The sequence below is a fragment of the Protomyctophum bolini genome (genome assembly GCF_963924005.1).
Source record: "Protomyctophum bolini genome assembly, chromosome: 16".
NCBI lineage: Eukaryota > Metazoa > Chordata > Actinopteri > Myctophiformes > Myctophidae > Protomyctophum > Protomyctophum bolini.
Window position 1 is genome coordinate 35,942,727 of NC_137877.1, and position 15,162 is coordinate 35,957,888.

General features: G+C 40.8%; 1 protein-coding gene across 1 annotated transcript; it reads left to right on the forward strand.

Moving 5' to 3' along the window:
- Positions 1–151: 151 nt before the first annotated feature.
- On the forward strand, positions 152–13,892 carry stam2 (signal transducing adaptor molecule (SH3 domain and ITAM motif) 2). The gene is made up of 14 exons (XM_080785877.1): positions 152–475; positions 1,420–1,504; positions 1,809–1,884; positions 3,330–3,425; positions 3,564–3,710; positions 6,560–6,626; positions 6,879–7,071; positions 7,960–8,054; positions 8,230–8,312; positions 8,653–8,740; positions 8,884–8,938; positions 9,584–9,737; positions 10,728–10,882; positions 11,369–13,892. Exons 1-14 carry the CDS (start codon positions 436–438, stop codon positions 11,568–11,570), a joined length of 1,536 nt encoding a protein of 511 aa, XP_080642003.1. The 5' UTR covers positions 152–435; the 3' UTR covers positions 11,571–13,892.
- Positions 13,893–15,162: the final 1,270 nt, after the last annotated feature.

Consider the following 15,162-nt stretch of genomic DNA (forward strand, 5'->3'; position numbering starts at 1 on the left):
CCTACTACTTGTATGCAATAGGGTGCTCAGGCATTATTGGAAGCAATACCAACGAATACAGATAGAAATGGTTCGTCACTGATGATGGTGGATGACTTGCACGACCCTCGCCAAAAACAAACAGAAATTATATTTGCACACTTATTTTCAAAATTTAAAAAATCGAAAACCTCTGATCGAAAGTATTTAAAAACACACTTCTGTTTTTTAGTGAAGTATAGTGTTTTTCCTTGTCAAAACTACACACGTCCGATTGTCAGTGACGTCGCTGTCTGACCCTTGTTTTGGTTTTCTTCTAGTCTAGTTTCCGGAAGAGCAACTGGTAGAGTTTGATGGACAAGGAAGAGATATTCATAACAACATTACAGTATTGACGATAATCATTGACGGTTTTTTTTGTATTTAAAGCCTCCAACTGTTTTTAAAACCGCAAATATGCCTTTATTTGCCCAGAATCCATTTGACCAAGATGTTGGTAAGTGAACACCTCTGCGTTTTTATAACGTTAGCCCCTTAGCTTTTGAGATAGCTTAGCTTTGATTGCTAGCAGCAGCACTGGTGTTTTTGGACAACACAAACAACTGTGGTGGCTATGCTGACTGTCTGTCACGGTATCACTCTGGTATCCCTTTAAATTACTGCTTGTCAAAACGACCAACAGCTCCCTTTAAATATGTCATCAGCTAACGTTTGCTAACTTTAGCCTGTCAACTATAGCTAAAATGAACAGTTCTAGATCTCAACTAGCCCTGAAACATGACTGTCATAGTACGAGCGTCATGTGAACATATAGATCTTAACCATCCCGCTGCTTACATAAATTATTTGGGTGTTGTTGATTCGCTTTAAGGGTGATTTCTAAATAATTAAGTTCAGATATACATCGACAGGAGTCATTTGGCTTTGTTTCTGGGCCACTGAGGCTGTCCAGGTGCTTGGCTCGGGTTACGTATTGATTTCCATATGATGACATCATTGACATGATGCAAATGTCTGTTCTTTTATCACTCTCTGGAAGAGCATGAGGTCTTTGTGTCAGGGCAGGTTTTGGTAAGAGATAAAAGCAGACATTGCGTGCTGGCTCTCTGAATGCTACATTAGGATGATAACATAAAGTCTGACTGCCTGCAGTTTATAATACATTTCAGCTGGCTTCTTAGAGATGTGTTATTGAACAATAATAGCAGTTGTATGATTAAAGCGACAATCTTATCTTGAGTCTTGTTAGTTCACCCTCCTAGAATGATAAGTAAACAAGCAGTCCACCAAAGGCTTTGATTCATGGTCAAAGAAATTAGGCAAAGATGTTATGTTATTATACTCTTGAAAAACACTGGTCTGTTCGAAAGACAGTAGCCATGAAAACGTTTTCTTATTGTACCAACCATACTGTGTGTATCCCCATCTAAACAATTCCAGAGAAAGCAACCAACGAAACCAACACAAAAGATGACTGGGCTGTCATTATGGACATCTGTGATAAAGTTGGAACAACACCAAATGGGTAAGCTGGAAGAAGGTTGTATGTTAACATTTTGTTAACATATAAACAGTGCTGGTAATAAAACCTTACGCTTATTGAAGCGTAAGGTTTTATTTTTGGTGTAAATAGAGTTGCAGTGTTGAGATGGCACTTGTCATATTTAACAGCTTGTTTTTTAAATCTTTTTCAGAGTTTACTGTCTGAACTGTAGGAATACATTTTACATGTATATTACATGATAGAGCAGCAGTGGTTTTTGATGAGGAATATACAATTGTGTAGTGATTTGTGGCTGGCTGCTAATGTTTTGTTATCAATCATACAGAGCAAAGGATTGCCTCAGATCCACTATGAAGAGAGTCAACCACAAGGTGCCTCACGTAGCCATGCAGGCCCTCACTGTGAGTTTTGTATTTCTTTTATGGTGTTATGAACGGGGATGCGAATCAAAAATCACATACTGTATAGGCCCGGTACTAAATTGGCTTTGAGGTGAGGCTATTCCTTTGATTCTTGCTTGCACACTGCAAATAATGCTAAGTATGTGCTCTCTGCACTCCCCCCCCCCCCCCCCCCCCGCCATGGTGGAATAGAAACATGTTTTTATTAAAGTTTATCATAACAAACTGGACCACAGTAGTGTTTGTGTTGTAATACTTTCATAATACCGGTTGGGAGGAAAGATAATTAACTGTTGGTTGGGATCAGGGCCCGCTGCTGTGGTGTCTGATCAGAACTAAACCAAAGATGTCTGCCTGGGGTTTATGGATAGCTTCATGTGCTACAGCAGCCAGTCATACTAAGTATAGTTTCACAGGGCAGTGTCGGAGAGTCCACTGAGTTCTATAGAACATGCAACGTTACAAAATCCAACATGGATATTTTTTATAAAAAGAAAAGTCAACTTCCTGTAGAATTTACTATCTGAAGAACCGGATCTGCGGATCTAGTTTACAGACAATTGCATCTGTTACCTCAGATAAAATCTAACGTTGAAAGTTGAAACAGCCAGTTGAAACATGTCACAGCTCACATTTGGTACATTTATATTACATTGATGCTTCATTCACAAACTTCACGCCTACAACTTAAACCTACTGTCTATATAGCTACAGGCTGCAATGAAAAGCTACACCATTTATTAAACCCGTCTTATTTTAACTTGGAAAGGAAAACCTAAATGTTGTAATACTGTTGTTGCCATTTAAGTTTTCCTCTATTTTCATTGATTTTAGATTACACTTAACATCCATCGTTATCAATATCAACTATGAAGTTACATTGGCATTTAGTGGTTAGCTTGCTTTGTCTCCAAAAATATTTACATTTTTATTCCCTATTACACCCATCAATTACAAACACTGGGGGAATGATTTATTTTCTTCTCCTTTTATTTTATTTTTTTAATTTGACTGTAGTGTAAAGGACTGAATGTCAATGTATTCAGCTGAGTTGTCATCCAGCAAAGAAATGTCACATTTCAGTAGTTCCAGAGACATTCCTTGTCAAACCAAGGCAGAAACTGTTCCATCTAAAACTGCGATAGCTAGTTGAAAAATAACCTAGGATTACTCTGAGTCACCATGAGTATGTTGTCACATGGCCTACTTTACTGTCATACCCCCTCTCTCATTCAGACCATAACAGCCCTATTGTCAGAATCTTCTTTCATTCTTAACCCTTGCCTCTTTCCTCTATTACAGATTTTATTTTTAAAATGCATTAAAAAGACACATCTATTGTATCTAACGCAGTACAGTAGATCAAGAAGTCTGTCCTATCTTTTTTTCCCTTCTTTTTTCCTCCCATCATGTCATGTAAATCTTAACACTTTTATCTTTTCTAGTTGCTGGGAGCCTGTGTCTCAAACAGTGGCAAAATATTCCACTTAGAAATCTGCTCGAGAGAGTTTTCCAGTGAAGTACGGAACGTGCTGAGCAGGGTATGACATTTATCCATATATGAATTACAGTAAATCTTTCTTTAAATCTCTAGCATGCGGTTGCCCGTCTCTTAAACGTAAACATTCACCAACAAATACGCTAATGTTAATGTACCTCTACTTGCATCCTGTCTCCAGGCTCACCCTAAAGTGTGTGAGAAACTGAAAGCTCTCATGGTGGAGTGGGCAGAGCACTTTCAGAAGGAGCCACAGCTTAGCCTCATCAGCGCTACCATCAAGTCCCTGAAAGAAGAGGGCATCAGCTTCCCCGCAGCAGGTTCACAGGTATAAGGACACCCAATATTTTTTTGAGTACATCCATTGATTTGAAGATGATATTTCACCCTCCTCACATCTGGATTATGTTTTGCTAAACTTTTTAGTTAACCCATTAAAACCTAACCTAAGATTTCTGAAAACCTTCAAATTCTTATTAAACATTGTGAAAAGATAATGATGTTGCACTGTAGTATGTACTGTTGTATAGCAACAACTAAGGAGACATAGAGGTAGCCCCTGGATTGAAAGGTATAACAAACATATAGGTTACAACTTGTCTAAATGAGTTCAGATATTTGACATCACCAGGAGAGGAGAAATATCAACCTGTCAAAATTCAATAGCATTCAGGGAAATTTGAATTTGAGCAAGTCATCTCAGAGTTAAAATCCCCCTTTTCATACAACCAGTTGTGTAATTTTGTCACTGCTGACCCCTACTGGTTGGTCGTCGGACTGGTAGGTTCTATGGCCCTCATTTATCAATCGAGTGTAAAATCTGCCACAGATTCGAGTGCAGGTTTCGTAGTACACCCACGTCGCCACGGCATTTATAAAGTGATCGCAAACAGCTGATCCTTCCTTAATTTCGTCCTGACGTTAATAAATGTGACGGCTGAAATCTATCTGGCACGCCCTATGAAATCAAGCCTCGCCCTCGTTTTTGCGACTGAACACATGAATTACGACCTGTGGGAACCATGGAAACAAGTTTTTACTATGGAAAAAAGGTTTCTCCCGTGCCTTGCCCGCCTCACGCACCTCTCTCACACACACACACACACACACACACACACACACACACACACACCCGCAGAAGCACACGCAACTTGCAAGCCCACTGGTGTCTTGTTAAATAAAGAACGAACACCTGCATGAATTAAATAAAGTTGTAGGCCTACCCTGTCTGTTTTCCTCTCACCTCGCTTGCTTTGCTGTCATGTCCACGCATGCACGCATATACATGACACATCGACATCGCATCGCCATGAATGGAATTAGTTTTTGTAGGCTGGCCTATATTAATTTTACCCATTCGTGCGCAGTGCACGGCGAAGGCGTGATACTGCGCACTGCTGTGATATTAAAGTCCTGTGGGTGACATGCCTGCATGAGAGATAGGCTATCATGTCGTCAAGGCAGTTCACAATCAACGTTTATGTAGTGATTTGATCATTGATGAACGAATCATAAACATATGGATGAAGGCTTGCCGCTTGCGCTGGTATGTGTTGGCGACGCACGCCGCGGTCCCGTCCTCCCGAGCCCCGAAAATGATCTCGCTTTTATCTGAACTGTCAAAACTGTCTAAGCACTTATAAATGGTGAATGATTAAGCCCCTTACTATAGGCGTAAGGGGCTTAATCATTCACCATTTATAAGTGCCTGCTAGTACTTACTACAAATAGGCAAGCTGTATTGTATGCTTGTCATTGTCACTTGGAAATAAAGGCGTGCAGTCCATTCATGCCTTTAAAAAAATAATAATATCATAATCGCATATGCCGCATCACCGCGTCCGCATGCGCTCCAAAATCATCTCACAAGTGCGCTCGCATAACAAGTGTTTGATTAAGCACAAACTAATACATTGTAAACATGTTATATTGTTTTTAATTGCGCGATTTTAATTACTTGTAAAGTTGGAAATCTCTCTTTTGTTTTTTACATACACATACCGTTTTATATTAACATTTTAGGAGTGAAAACATATGTTTTGATGCCTGTGACAGTGTCAGCAGTTCAGACAAGGCTGCTCCGCTTGTGTAAGAAAGAAATAAAATGCGTACGCCAGCTGAGGAGCAACCGTGGATTTTCAACGTTGTCACGTTCAATTTCAAGCTTTGGCGGAAATGGTAAATGTCAAAAATGTCGGCAATTTCGGCGTGCACCCATATTTTGGCGTACGCACGGTTGATAAATGAGGGCCTATGGGTGTATTGAAACCACATGCCTCCTCCGATTGAATCGCCTACCGCTTTTACCCTGCCAGTGAGGACCCTCACCAGGAGATGGTTTTGCATGTGGAGGAACTCTATTTTTCACAGTTCAACACCCCTGCTGACATACACCTTGACCTTCCAATTGTTTGTTGGAATGCCCCTGGTCTCCGTGCTAATTTAACATCTCAAAAATCTCGTAGGGTGTCTGCTATCAGCAGCTCTCAGCCTTTGCTCAAGTGAAGTGACCGATCTCTTTCACATTTCCTTTTCATGGTGTTTGCTTTGCCGTGGTCACAGTTCCGACCCACAGACCACGTTAACCAAATGGGCGTGTGCGTACGTGTGCCTAAGGCCCTCAGCCATGTGTTGCCAATATAAATATTGGCATGGGCTTACAATGTAATTTCCTCCCCACATACTGCATTTTGTGCAATTCCCTGAATCTTGACTATACAAGTACATGTGCGCGGATCTGAATGTCATTGCCCAGCTAACCCATTGCTGTTTATATGTTCACCTTCTTTCCTTAAGTTACTACATACATTACAGTGTGTCAAAACAATGGAGATGCACAACATTGAAAGTATGAGCAATATCCGATCTCCGATTATTTGCAGGGTCATATTGGCCGATACCGATAAATTACATTATTATATTTCTAATGAACTCATTGCTTTTTTTTTGCTTGTGAAAGTAGATGGTAACTAAGTAGGTGGTTGTTGTGATAACTAAATTGTATTTTGTTGCCAGTATCATCCACATGACATTTTTACCAGTATATATTTTAACACTAAAGCTGTAGTACCTCATATTAACTACAGGTGGCATCACATTCATGTGTATCTATCTATGCACTTGCAGCTTATCATTCACATGCCTACAGAATAACCACATTATTATTCTTGAACATAGGCGTCCAGTGCAAAGGTCAGCACTCCTGCTGTGGCCAAAGCCTCTGGGGACGATGACCTTGCCAAAGGTAGGGCATGATCTCCATCACTAAACACAGCACAGTCAATCTATCATTTTTCTAAAGATTAATATCATATTTGCTGCATGAATGTATATTCTCTCTGGTTCTTTTTGTGTAGATGTTGATTGACGTCCTATTTCTTTCCTTTCCTTGCCTTTCTTTTTCTTCGTTTTCCCTCGATGCCCTACCCGCTCAATCACATATTCTTTTCTTCCCTTGTCGCTTCGTTCTCTTCTCTTCCTGCTCTGGCCTCCTCAGCCATCGAGCTCTCCTTGCAGGAGCAGAAGCTAGAGACGCGGCCACTCGTGGTGAGCGCTGACCCCCCTTTCAACACCAACGGTGGTGGGGGGAAGGAGGCTAGGAAGGTGCGGGCACTCTATGACTTCGAGGCGGCCGAGGACAATGAGCTGACCTTCAAGGCTGGCGAGCTCATTTTGGTTTTGGACGACAGGTAAATGCAAGAATGGAACATGGCGGAAACAGACTTAATATTCCTGATGAGTAGAGACTTGCTTATTTCTTTTGAGATATTTGGTGTTTACACAGTCATAGAACAAAATCTTTCCTAACATGGGCCAATTGTGTTGGTGTAGAAGCTAGAAAAAGCTGGATGCACCACAGTGGATTTGAACCCACGACTGGTGGTGAGCACCACTACTCCACCCGAAGCACCTGGTCATATCAATCTGCATTGCTTGATTTTGTGCCGTATCCAACATGGCAGATATGTAACCAAACACACAATGTCATTTACAGCAAGAAATTGCTGTCGAGAATGTTTTTGAAAACATTTATAGCGAGAAATATACAGTACAATGCAGTAAACAAAAAAAAATCTATTTTATCAACACTTGTTTTCCGAGGCGACAGCGTTGCACTGGATGCACCTGGCATAAACGAATAGAATACTTTCATTACTGTAAGCAATGAAATCCTTCGTTTTGTTGTTATTCTGCCGTGTAATAAGTAGGATAATCAATGTAGAATGAGAAATGAAACCCCTTCAGTCTGATTATAGACGGTAAGACTACCTCTGCTATCGTGTTGGGGTCCAATCACCGTGCCAGGGTTTATTCCTCAATAATGACCCGCTCCCCATCGAGTACCCCTTGCATAAATCCCTTCGCTTCGGGGTGATTAGACCACTCTGCTTAATTCGTATCAGGGTTTAATCACATTGTCAGGGTTTATTTATCAATAATGCCCAGCTCACTGTCCATTGTCCTGTGCAATAACACCCAGCTAAGCCAGACATGTAACCAACAGATTTTAGCTTTCCATTATGTTTTTTTTGTTGAGAATGAGTGTGCTTCTAACCGTGTCTGTGACTCATGCACAGTGACCCAAACTGGTGGAAAGGAGAGAACCACAGAGGAGTGGGCCTCTTTCCCTCTAACTTTGTGACAACCAACCTGAATGCTGAACCAGAGGCTGGTAAGATCTCCTATATTATAGCCCAAAATTAAATAAAGCGCCGTTTGACACATACACTGTCAGTTAGTACCCGTTGGTGTAGGTATGCCAGTCCTGCACGTTCCTTCTGCCCATAGACTTAACTGGGACACATTTGTTTCAGAGCTGTTAAATAATTCAGCCTTTCCGTCCACAGTGACACATGCTGAAATGACAGTGTCTACTGAGGAGACCAGCCTAGAAACCAAAGTAGAACCAGAGCCTGTCTTCATTGATGAGGTACAACATCTGCACAAGATGGAACAGTGCTATTACAGTATAAAGCAGTACAGGCCAGTTATCCTGAAGACTGTATAATTAAGTCTGTGTCTCACTCTTAATTTCCTTGCGCCTTTTTGCTTTGTTCTATCTTCATTATCCCACTTGCACACATCTACAATCACACACACACACACACACACACACACACACACACACACACGGGTTTCCGCGTAAAAGAGAGCTTGTAACTCACTGGGATTTCACCTGTATAAATAAAGGTTAATATCAGAGAGTAATGTAATTTTTTGCAGTTTGCACTGGAGTTTTCTATGCTCACTCATCTTTTCTTCCTCTTCAGGAAAAGATGGACAGAACATTAGCAATGCTGCAGAACGCAGATCCTGCTGATGCAGCTCCTGATAGCACAGAGTTGGTCCAACTGGAAGGTACAAGCTCTTAACGCTGGTGCAAATCTAGTGCCACTGGCACTGACTGTCCTTGGCTCTTGGGCAGGTCTCAGCAGCACTGTTCTGTTGGTTTCTTTGTAAACTAACCCCATCTCCAACTGTAAATGTGTTTGATTATACAGGTGCCTGCGAGCAGATGAACCCGATGATTGATGAAAAACTAGAAGAGATTGACAGGTGAGGTAATATGTTGCACTTGAAGATGGCATGGAGAGGAAAAAGACACACAATTAGAATCATAATTATAGCCTACAGACTAATTGTGATACTCATCTAGGTCTGGCAGCTGTATTTGAAAACTGTTTTAAAGGCAGGGAGAATCTGATATCCTCACGTAAGGCCTCCATGTATGTTGTCATGAAAATCTTTGACTCTCTGAAGACGGAACTTGAATCAAAACGATATTCTGTAATCCCATAACATACTATTTTACTATTCAGCTCAGTTAACCAGGCACTGAGCTGAAGCACAGGGCATTGCGAGGTATTACTGAACCATCTTCCATTTAATAAAATTCCAAAGCTTTTAACTGTTTCCACGGCAAAAAACATAGCCTCTGTTTTTTGTCGGGAAGCGACACTGCCAAAATGTGTAGCCTACGTTTATTCAGTTGTATAAATGTGTTTGATTCGATCTAGTGGAAAGGCTACTCACATTAGCTTCGGATGGCTATCTGTTGTTAGCTTAGACAGTGGACTGTCTCTCTGTGCTCTTCGATCAGAATGTAACTGCCAAAACATTATCTAGAAAGGTTTGGCAGTTCGTCTAATTGGCTTCTCATTTTCCATTGTTTTGTATAACACTTTCCATGTGACATCACAGGCAGCACTCTGAGATGTCAGAGTTGAACGTGAAGGTCTTAGAGGCGTTGGAGCTGTACAACAAGCTGATGAACGAGGCTCCGTTCTACTCGGCCTACTCCAAGATGCAGCCGCAAGCACACTACGCACCACCCACCTCAGCTGTACCCATGCAGGTCAGACAGATGCAAACACCACACATACACACACAAGTTATTTTTATGTCCTGGAGAGGGACATTATTATTTTTTACATAGAGCAGAGACTTGGAATCTCTGGGCCGTGAGAATATTGCCAGATGAAGTCTCCAAATAAAAAGGCTTTTAATTAATATATAACATTAATATTAAAAAATATGTAAAGGTTTATTTAGAACCTTGTTTTCATTGTGATACTGATGATAAATAGGAACTTAACGTATACTATTCTAGTTCTGTAGAAACTGGACATCGTTTTTCTCATGTCATCACACTTCGTTCCAAGCTAATTACCACAACCCCCCACCACAGAGTGAGAACGCCACACTCTCACACCGAAGTCCATCCATTGATCCACTGACCTATGTATTGATATGTTGACCTGTATATTGATCAGGTTTTTTTCTTTTTCTTTGCATGCTCAATTATCTTTTCAGACAGGAAAAGGACACACAAAGGATAAAATCAGTCAGGTTGCGAGTGACCATATGTGCCACATTGTGGTGGACCATTCTCTTAAAAAAATGAAAACAACGATAGTGGCATTCAGTTAGATAGCCGTTATTATTATTATTACTGTTTTGTGGCTGTCTGGATTTTGATGACAGTGCAGTTTTCTCAGTAGTGATTGATGTCATCGTCTCCACCCTGGAGACTTTGAAGAAAAGAAGGAAAAATAAAACATCCACTTCAGCAATCAGGCTAGAGCAGTGCTTTATTTTGTCGGTCCTCTAGTGCAGACAAAATAGACGGTATCATACCAACACATTAATTGTTCTCACTGCCAAGGTGTTTGTCTTTTGGTCAGACTATCATTTCTTGCGCTTGGAAAAAAAAATGTTCCAACAATCCCATTTGTTTGGTATTCGCTATAGTAACAATGGTCATTATTTCATTATTTCTAATGTTTTGAAGCACAAGCAAACCTTAAACAAGACATCTTTGCCTCCTTCTCCATGACGCTCTCAGGGCTACCCTGGCCAGGCTCCTGGTTCTTACCTGCCCCAGCCCCCTCAAGCCCAGACCTACAGCCTGCCCAATGACCAGCCTGGGCCCCTACAATCAATGCCTCCCAATATCCTGGCGCCACCCAGTAGTCAGCACGCACAGGCTGCCTACATGAGGTACAGTATTCTCAATAATTTACAAGATTTGTGACATTTTTGAGAATGAAAGTAAAGCCTGGTTTCAGTAAATTGGTTCCAATCAAATGTTATCGCATGTTTGTGTCCGGGTAGCTCTGTCAGTAGAGCTCTCGCCTTTGGACCACATGGTTAATGGGTTCGATCCCGGGCACCGCCAACTCAGCGTATGAGTAGCACAGCCAGGGTGCAGCAAGTTGTGCGGGAAGTACTGGGAGCTGATGGTAGGTGTTGCGCTCCACCTCAGCAATCTGCCAGGGGTCGTAGCGCATTGTAACAGGGACAGACTCCCGCGTGTTACCAGCTGATACCGATAATAAGCCACTCCCGACCTACTTCTTCTTCTAATGTGTCTGCCTGCCTAAATGTTTTGGATTGATTCAACATTAATTTACTATAAGCAAAAAGCATGTATTGTAAATAATGTAATGTTACATGATTAGGACCTAACCTTAATTTTCTTCACAGTGGTGGGATGAACGCTCAGTACATGAGCCAAGCTGCTACACCTGCTTACCCACACCAGATGGGTGTGGCCATGGACATGTCAGCCTATCAGAGTGTTAATTCCAACATGACTCCTGTCTCCTATCCAATGGTGGCTCCCTCTCACCCAGCACCTCCTCAGCAGCAGCAGCAGGCGGCCTACTATCAGCAGCCTCTGTTGTAAAGCTCTGCCTGACAACAAACCTGAGATGAATACATAATTCACATCCTTCAATTTGTTGTGGTTTTGCAAAAAAAAAGATCTAGCCTGCCTTGTGTGTGGGGAAATCGGGTTAGGACCAGCCCACAGGTCGTCTTTTGTGCCTGACAGGCCAAATCAGGCCAAACCACAGCAAGTAAGATATCTGAGGCGTGAATGTAACGAAGGTCTACCGTGGAATCCAAACCGAGACCATGTTGTGTCCACAACTCCACATGTAATATTGTTATTTTCCTGCATTTTGAGTGTGATCTTTCCTCAGCCTTCTTCCCCTCTTTACTGACTGGCAATGAAGGTGTGCAACGGTCTTCACACAGACCAAAGGTTTGTCGTATACTATAGGAAACACTGGCTAAACACAGATGGAAGGCCATGCGTTGAGTGAATGTTGTCTTATACTAAAGAGTTGGGCGTTTATTGGTTTTTTTTTCTTTTAGGCAACATGTTGCTTCCAACAGGTGGTGATTTTAGTTTTTAATGACCATCAGATTTTTTTAAACGTTTATCATGTTTGAACTTGTCAGCTGTGTGGAAGTGAAGTTCATTTGAAGGAGGGCCAGTAATATTTCTCTTTCCTGGTATTTAGTTTGCCAGCCTTCTAAGCAAGTGCAACTAAGACATTGAGTGGATTTTAATGTGTCTGATTGGTGCGATAGCCAACGAAGCCAACACAATCCAAGCCAGGGCACATGTGTTCACTTCAGGACAAGGTGCGACTATATTCAGATAGGGGCAATTTTGTGTTGCATTAAATTATGATACAAAGGGCCGCTTGTGTCACATTGAATTATGACACATATGGCCCTATCTTGCATGCCTTATGCCTAATCTCATTGGGCATTTTTTATTATTTTGAAAACATTTTAAAATACTGAAAATAGCTCTGAGCTTTGCGGCCCTATGCTCCACCTAGTAGCCTACAGGAATAAGTCAAGCTCTGAGCTTGTAGATCGGCTATTTTCACTATTTTAAAATACGTTTAGGCATAGGGATAAGGCGCATAACAGCAAAATGTCCATTGTGTGAATATGGTCGACTGGGAAGGTAGTAGACAGTAGTTTCATTCGCAACACCAGCATCTGTCTCACAGCTGATCTTTATATGGTCTGAGGTTCCAAATCTTAATCTGAAGTACATAGTTATTTTCAAATATGTATATTCAGTAACATTTATATGAATGGATATTATGGGACTAGTTTCTCATGAACTCGCTGCCTTGCAACTCAATGTTGTGGGTGCTTGTGTGAGACATGAGAAATCCTTTTTGTGTCTGTCTGCCTTCCCATGTGGTCTTGTATCGAAGGGAAATTGCTTGCTCCATCCTACTCCTCAAGGCCTAGGTTAGGGCACCATAATAGGTAAAGTTAAAATTGTATGGGGTAAGAGACAGCATTTTCTGGTCTGGCTGACTCTTGCCACTTGTAGTCCAACAGTTTGTAGTGTTTAGATTCAAATACCTTGTTTGTTGTCTCCATGGGATGGGACATACATGGGGTGTCATTTTCATTCAATGTAACCTGGTTGTCTATGAAGATCAGTTAAGTACTTAATTTCATGTTTTCAGTTTCATTATGCAGGTGCAAATATTGTTCTGTTGCATGGCTCTTCCTTTTTAATTGTCAAACTTGTAAATGATATCACCTGTACATTTATTTGTATATTATTTGGTACATTATAAATGCTTGGGATAAGCACCCAATATTTTCATGTTGTAAGAATGTATAATGCATATTTTCCCTTACTGTCAAGAAGATTCTGTTTCAAAATCCAAGTGAAATGCAAACGGATAAAAAACAAATCAAATTGTGATTCTAATGAGAAACTCAAGAATGATACAAAGAGACATTTGCTAGAGATCCGATAGATTCAATAAAAAAACTTCAATCTGTGGGTTATAACTGAAAGGTTTTGGAATTTGCCATCTGTCTAGTGGGATAGATTAAGATAGGATTCTACCAAGAACTGTAGTTTTCTCCTCTTGCCTCATTTAAAAGGCAATGTATATTAGATGTAAGATATCTGGTTGTCAGTGTCAGCATTGCACCTTAACTTTGTAAACATTTATTTACCACTGGATGCCTTGTTTTCTGTAGAAATGAAAACGTGACGTGGGAAAGAACTTTGGGGAACAACTTCTGTCTCTGGAAGCTGCTGTATATCTAGCTGTGTATTTAAAAATATGACAGGGAAATGTCCTGTACCCAGAATTAAAACAAAACTTTTGTAACACAGTATAAAACTAATATTCTTTGAAATGATAAATAAATAAATATCCTGTGTTCAAAATGGTCTCTGTTCAGATTTTTCTTTTTAGTTAGGGAAAGAAGAGAAGATTTGTGACCAATCTCAATCTGTAATCTAAATATATGCTTATATTCAAACTGATTCTTGTCTTTGAGTTTGCATATGAGTAAAAACTGGAAAAAGTGCTTCTTGCAGCACAGGTCTCCTGTTTGTGATGTTTGGACAATGTGTAGCAGTAACTAATGAAGTTTGTATTTATTCAGAAATGTGCCTCCTGGTGGCGCTATAATAGGGCAATGTTAAAAGGGTGGCATTATTGTTCCTCATTGTAGTACAAATGTGCATGCACAGTCTAAGGTGCAAACAATCGTAGTTAATCAGGATGGAATATGAACAGAGGTCAGAGGTCATTCAAACAGGTCATGTGTAGCGATTTGTGAAATTTTCAGTATTAAAAATGTGTTTTACATAAGTGCCTCCTGATGGCGCAATAAAAGGCATGTGTGAACTGAGCGGTGCAACTATACTTTTTATTGTTATTTACTGTACTGTACTGTACTACAATATTTGCCTGTGAGATGTAGACATGTAGTGGTGTGTGTGTGTGTGTGTGTGTGTGTGTGTGTGTGTGTGTGTGTGTGTGTGTGTGTGTGAGACTACTCAAAACAGCTGCAGGGGTCAATAGGTTGAAGGGTCGTACTCGAACATAGGGACAAATAGACATATACAGACAAAGACATACAGACCTACATGATGTACACGCACAATCACGCACACACACACATAGCTGTTCATTGGAGACATGAACATGTGCACCGCTCAAAAACACAAATCGGCCTGTTATAGCGACCATGAGGCTGATTAGAACAGTGGCATTTCTTATCAGCCTAGTGGGAATGTGCATGAAAATTGTCACCGTAATTGCATGCTGTGTTCATGATTTTGAGGCATTTTGTTCAAAATGGACCAATCCTGCAAACTTTGGAAGGCAGTAACATAACCGCATCCATATTCATGGTATTCTGGAGAAAACTTTCACAGAAAATAGCAGAGCTTAGAAGTTTGTAGCTATTTTCAGCTATGAAATTTAATGTAGAGCAAAAAACTAAATACACTTGTGTTGAGACCTGAGGACCGCTCAACAAGAGGTCACTCACACTGAGGCCAATGCAGTCCAGATAACCACCTGCTTACTTAGACTGTAATCTTTATCCAGGAGACACTAATGATTTATTCAGTGAGCCTGTCCTTTTTATAGTCCTTGCTCTACATTAAATTTTTGAGGGCCTCGCCCCCTCCTATGTCCAGCTTT

Bases quoted from the DNA above. Each gene is read 5' to 3' on its own strand.
- stam2 (XM_080785877.1), top strand. From the start codon at position 436: ATGCCTTTATTTGCCCAGAATCCATTTGACCAAGATGTTG. The intron at 6,627-6,878 runs GTAGGGCATGAT...TGGCCTCCTCAG, and splicing joins GGACGATGACCTTGCCAAAG to CCATCGAGCTCTCCTTGCAG. The intron at 8,055-8,229 runs GTAAGATCTCCT...TTCCGTCCACAG, and splicing joins GAATGCTGAACCAGAGGCTG to TGACACATGCTGAAATGACA.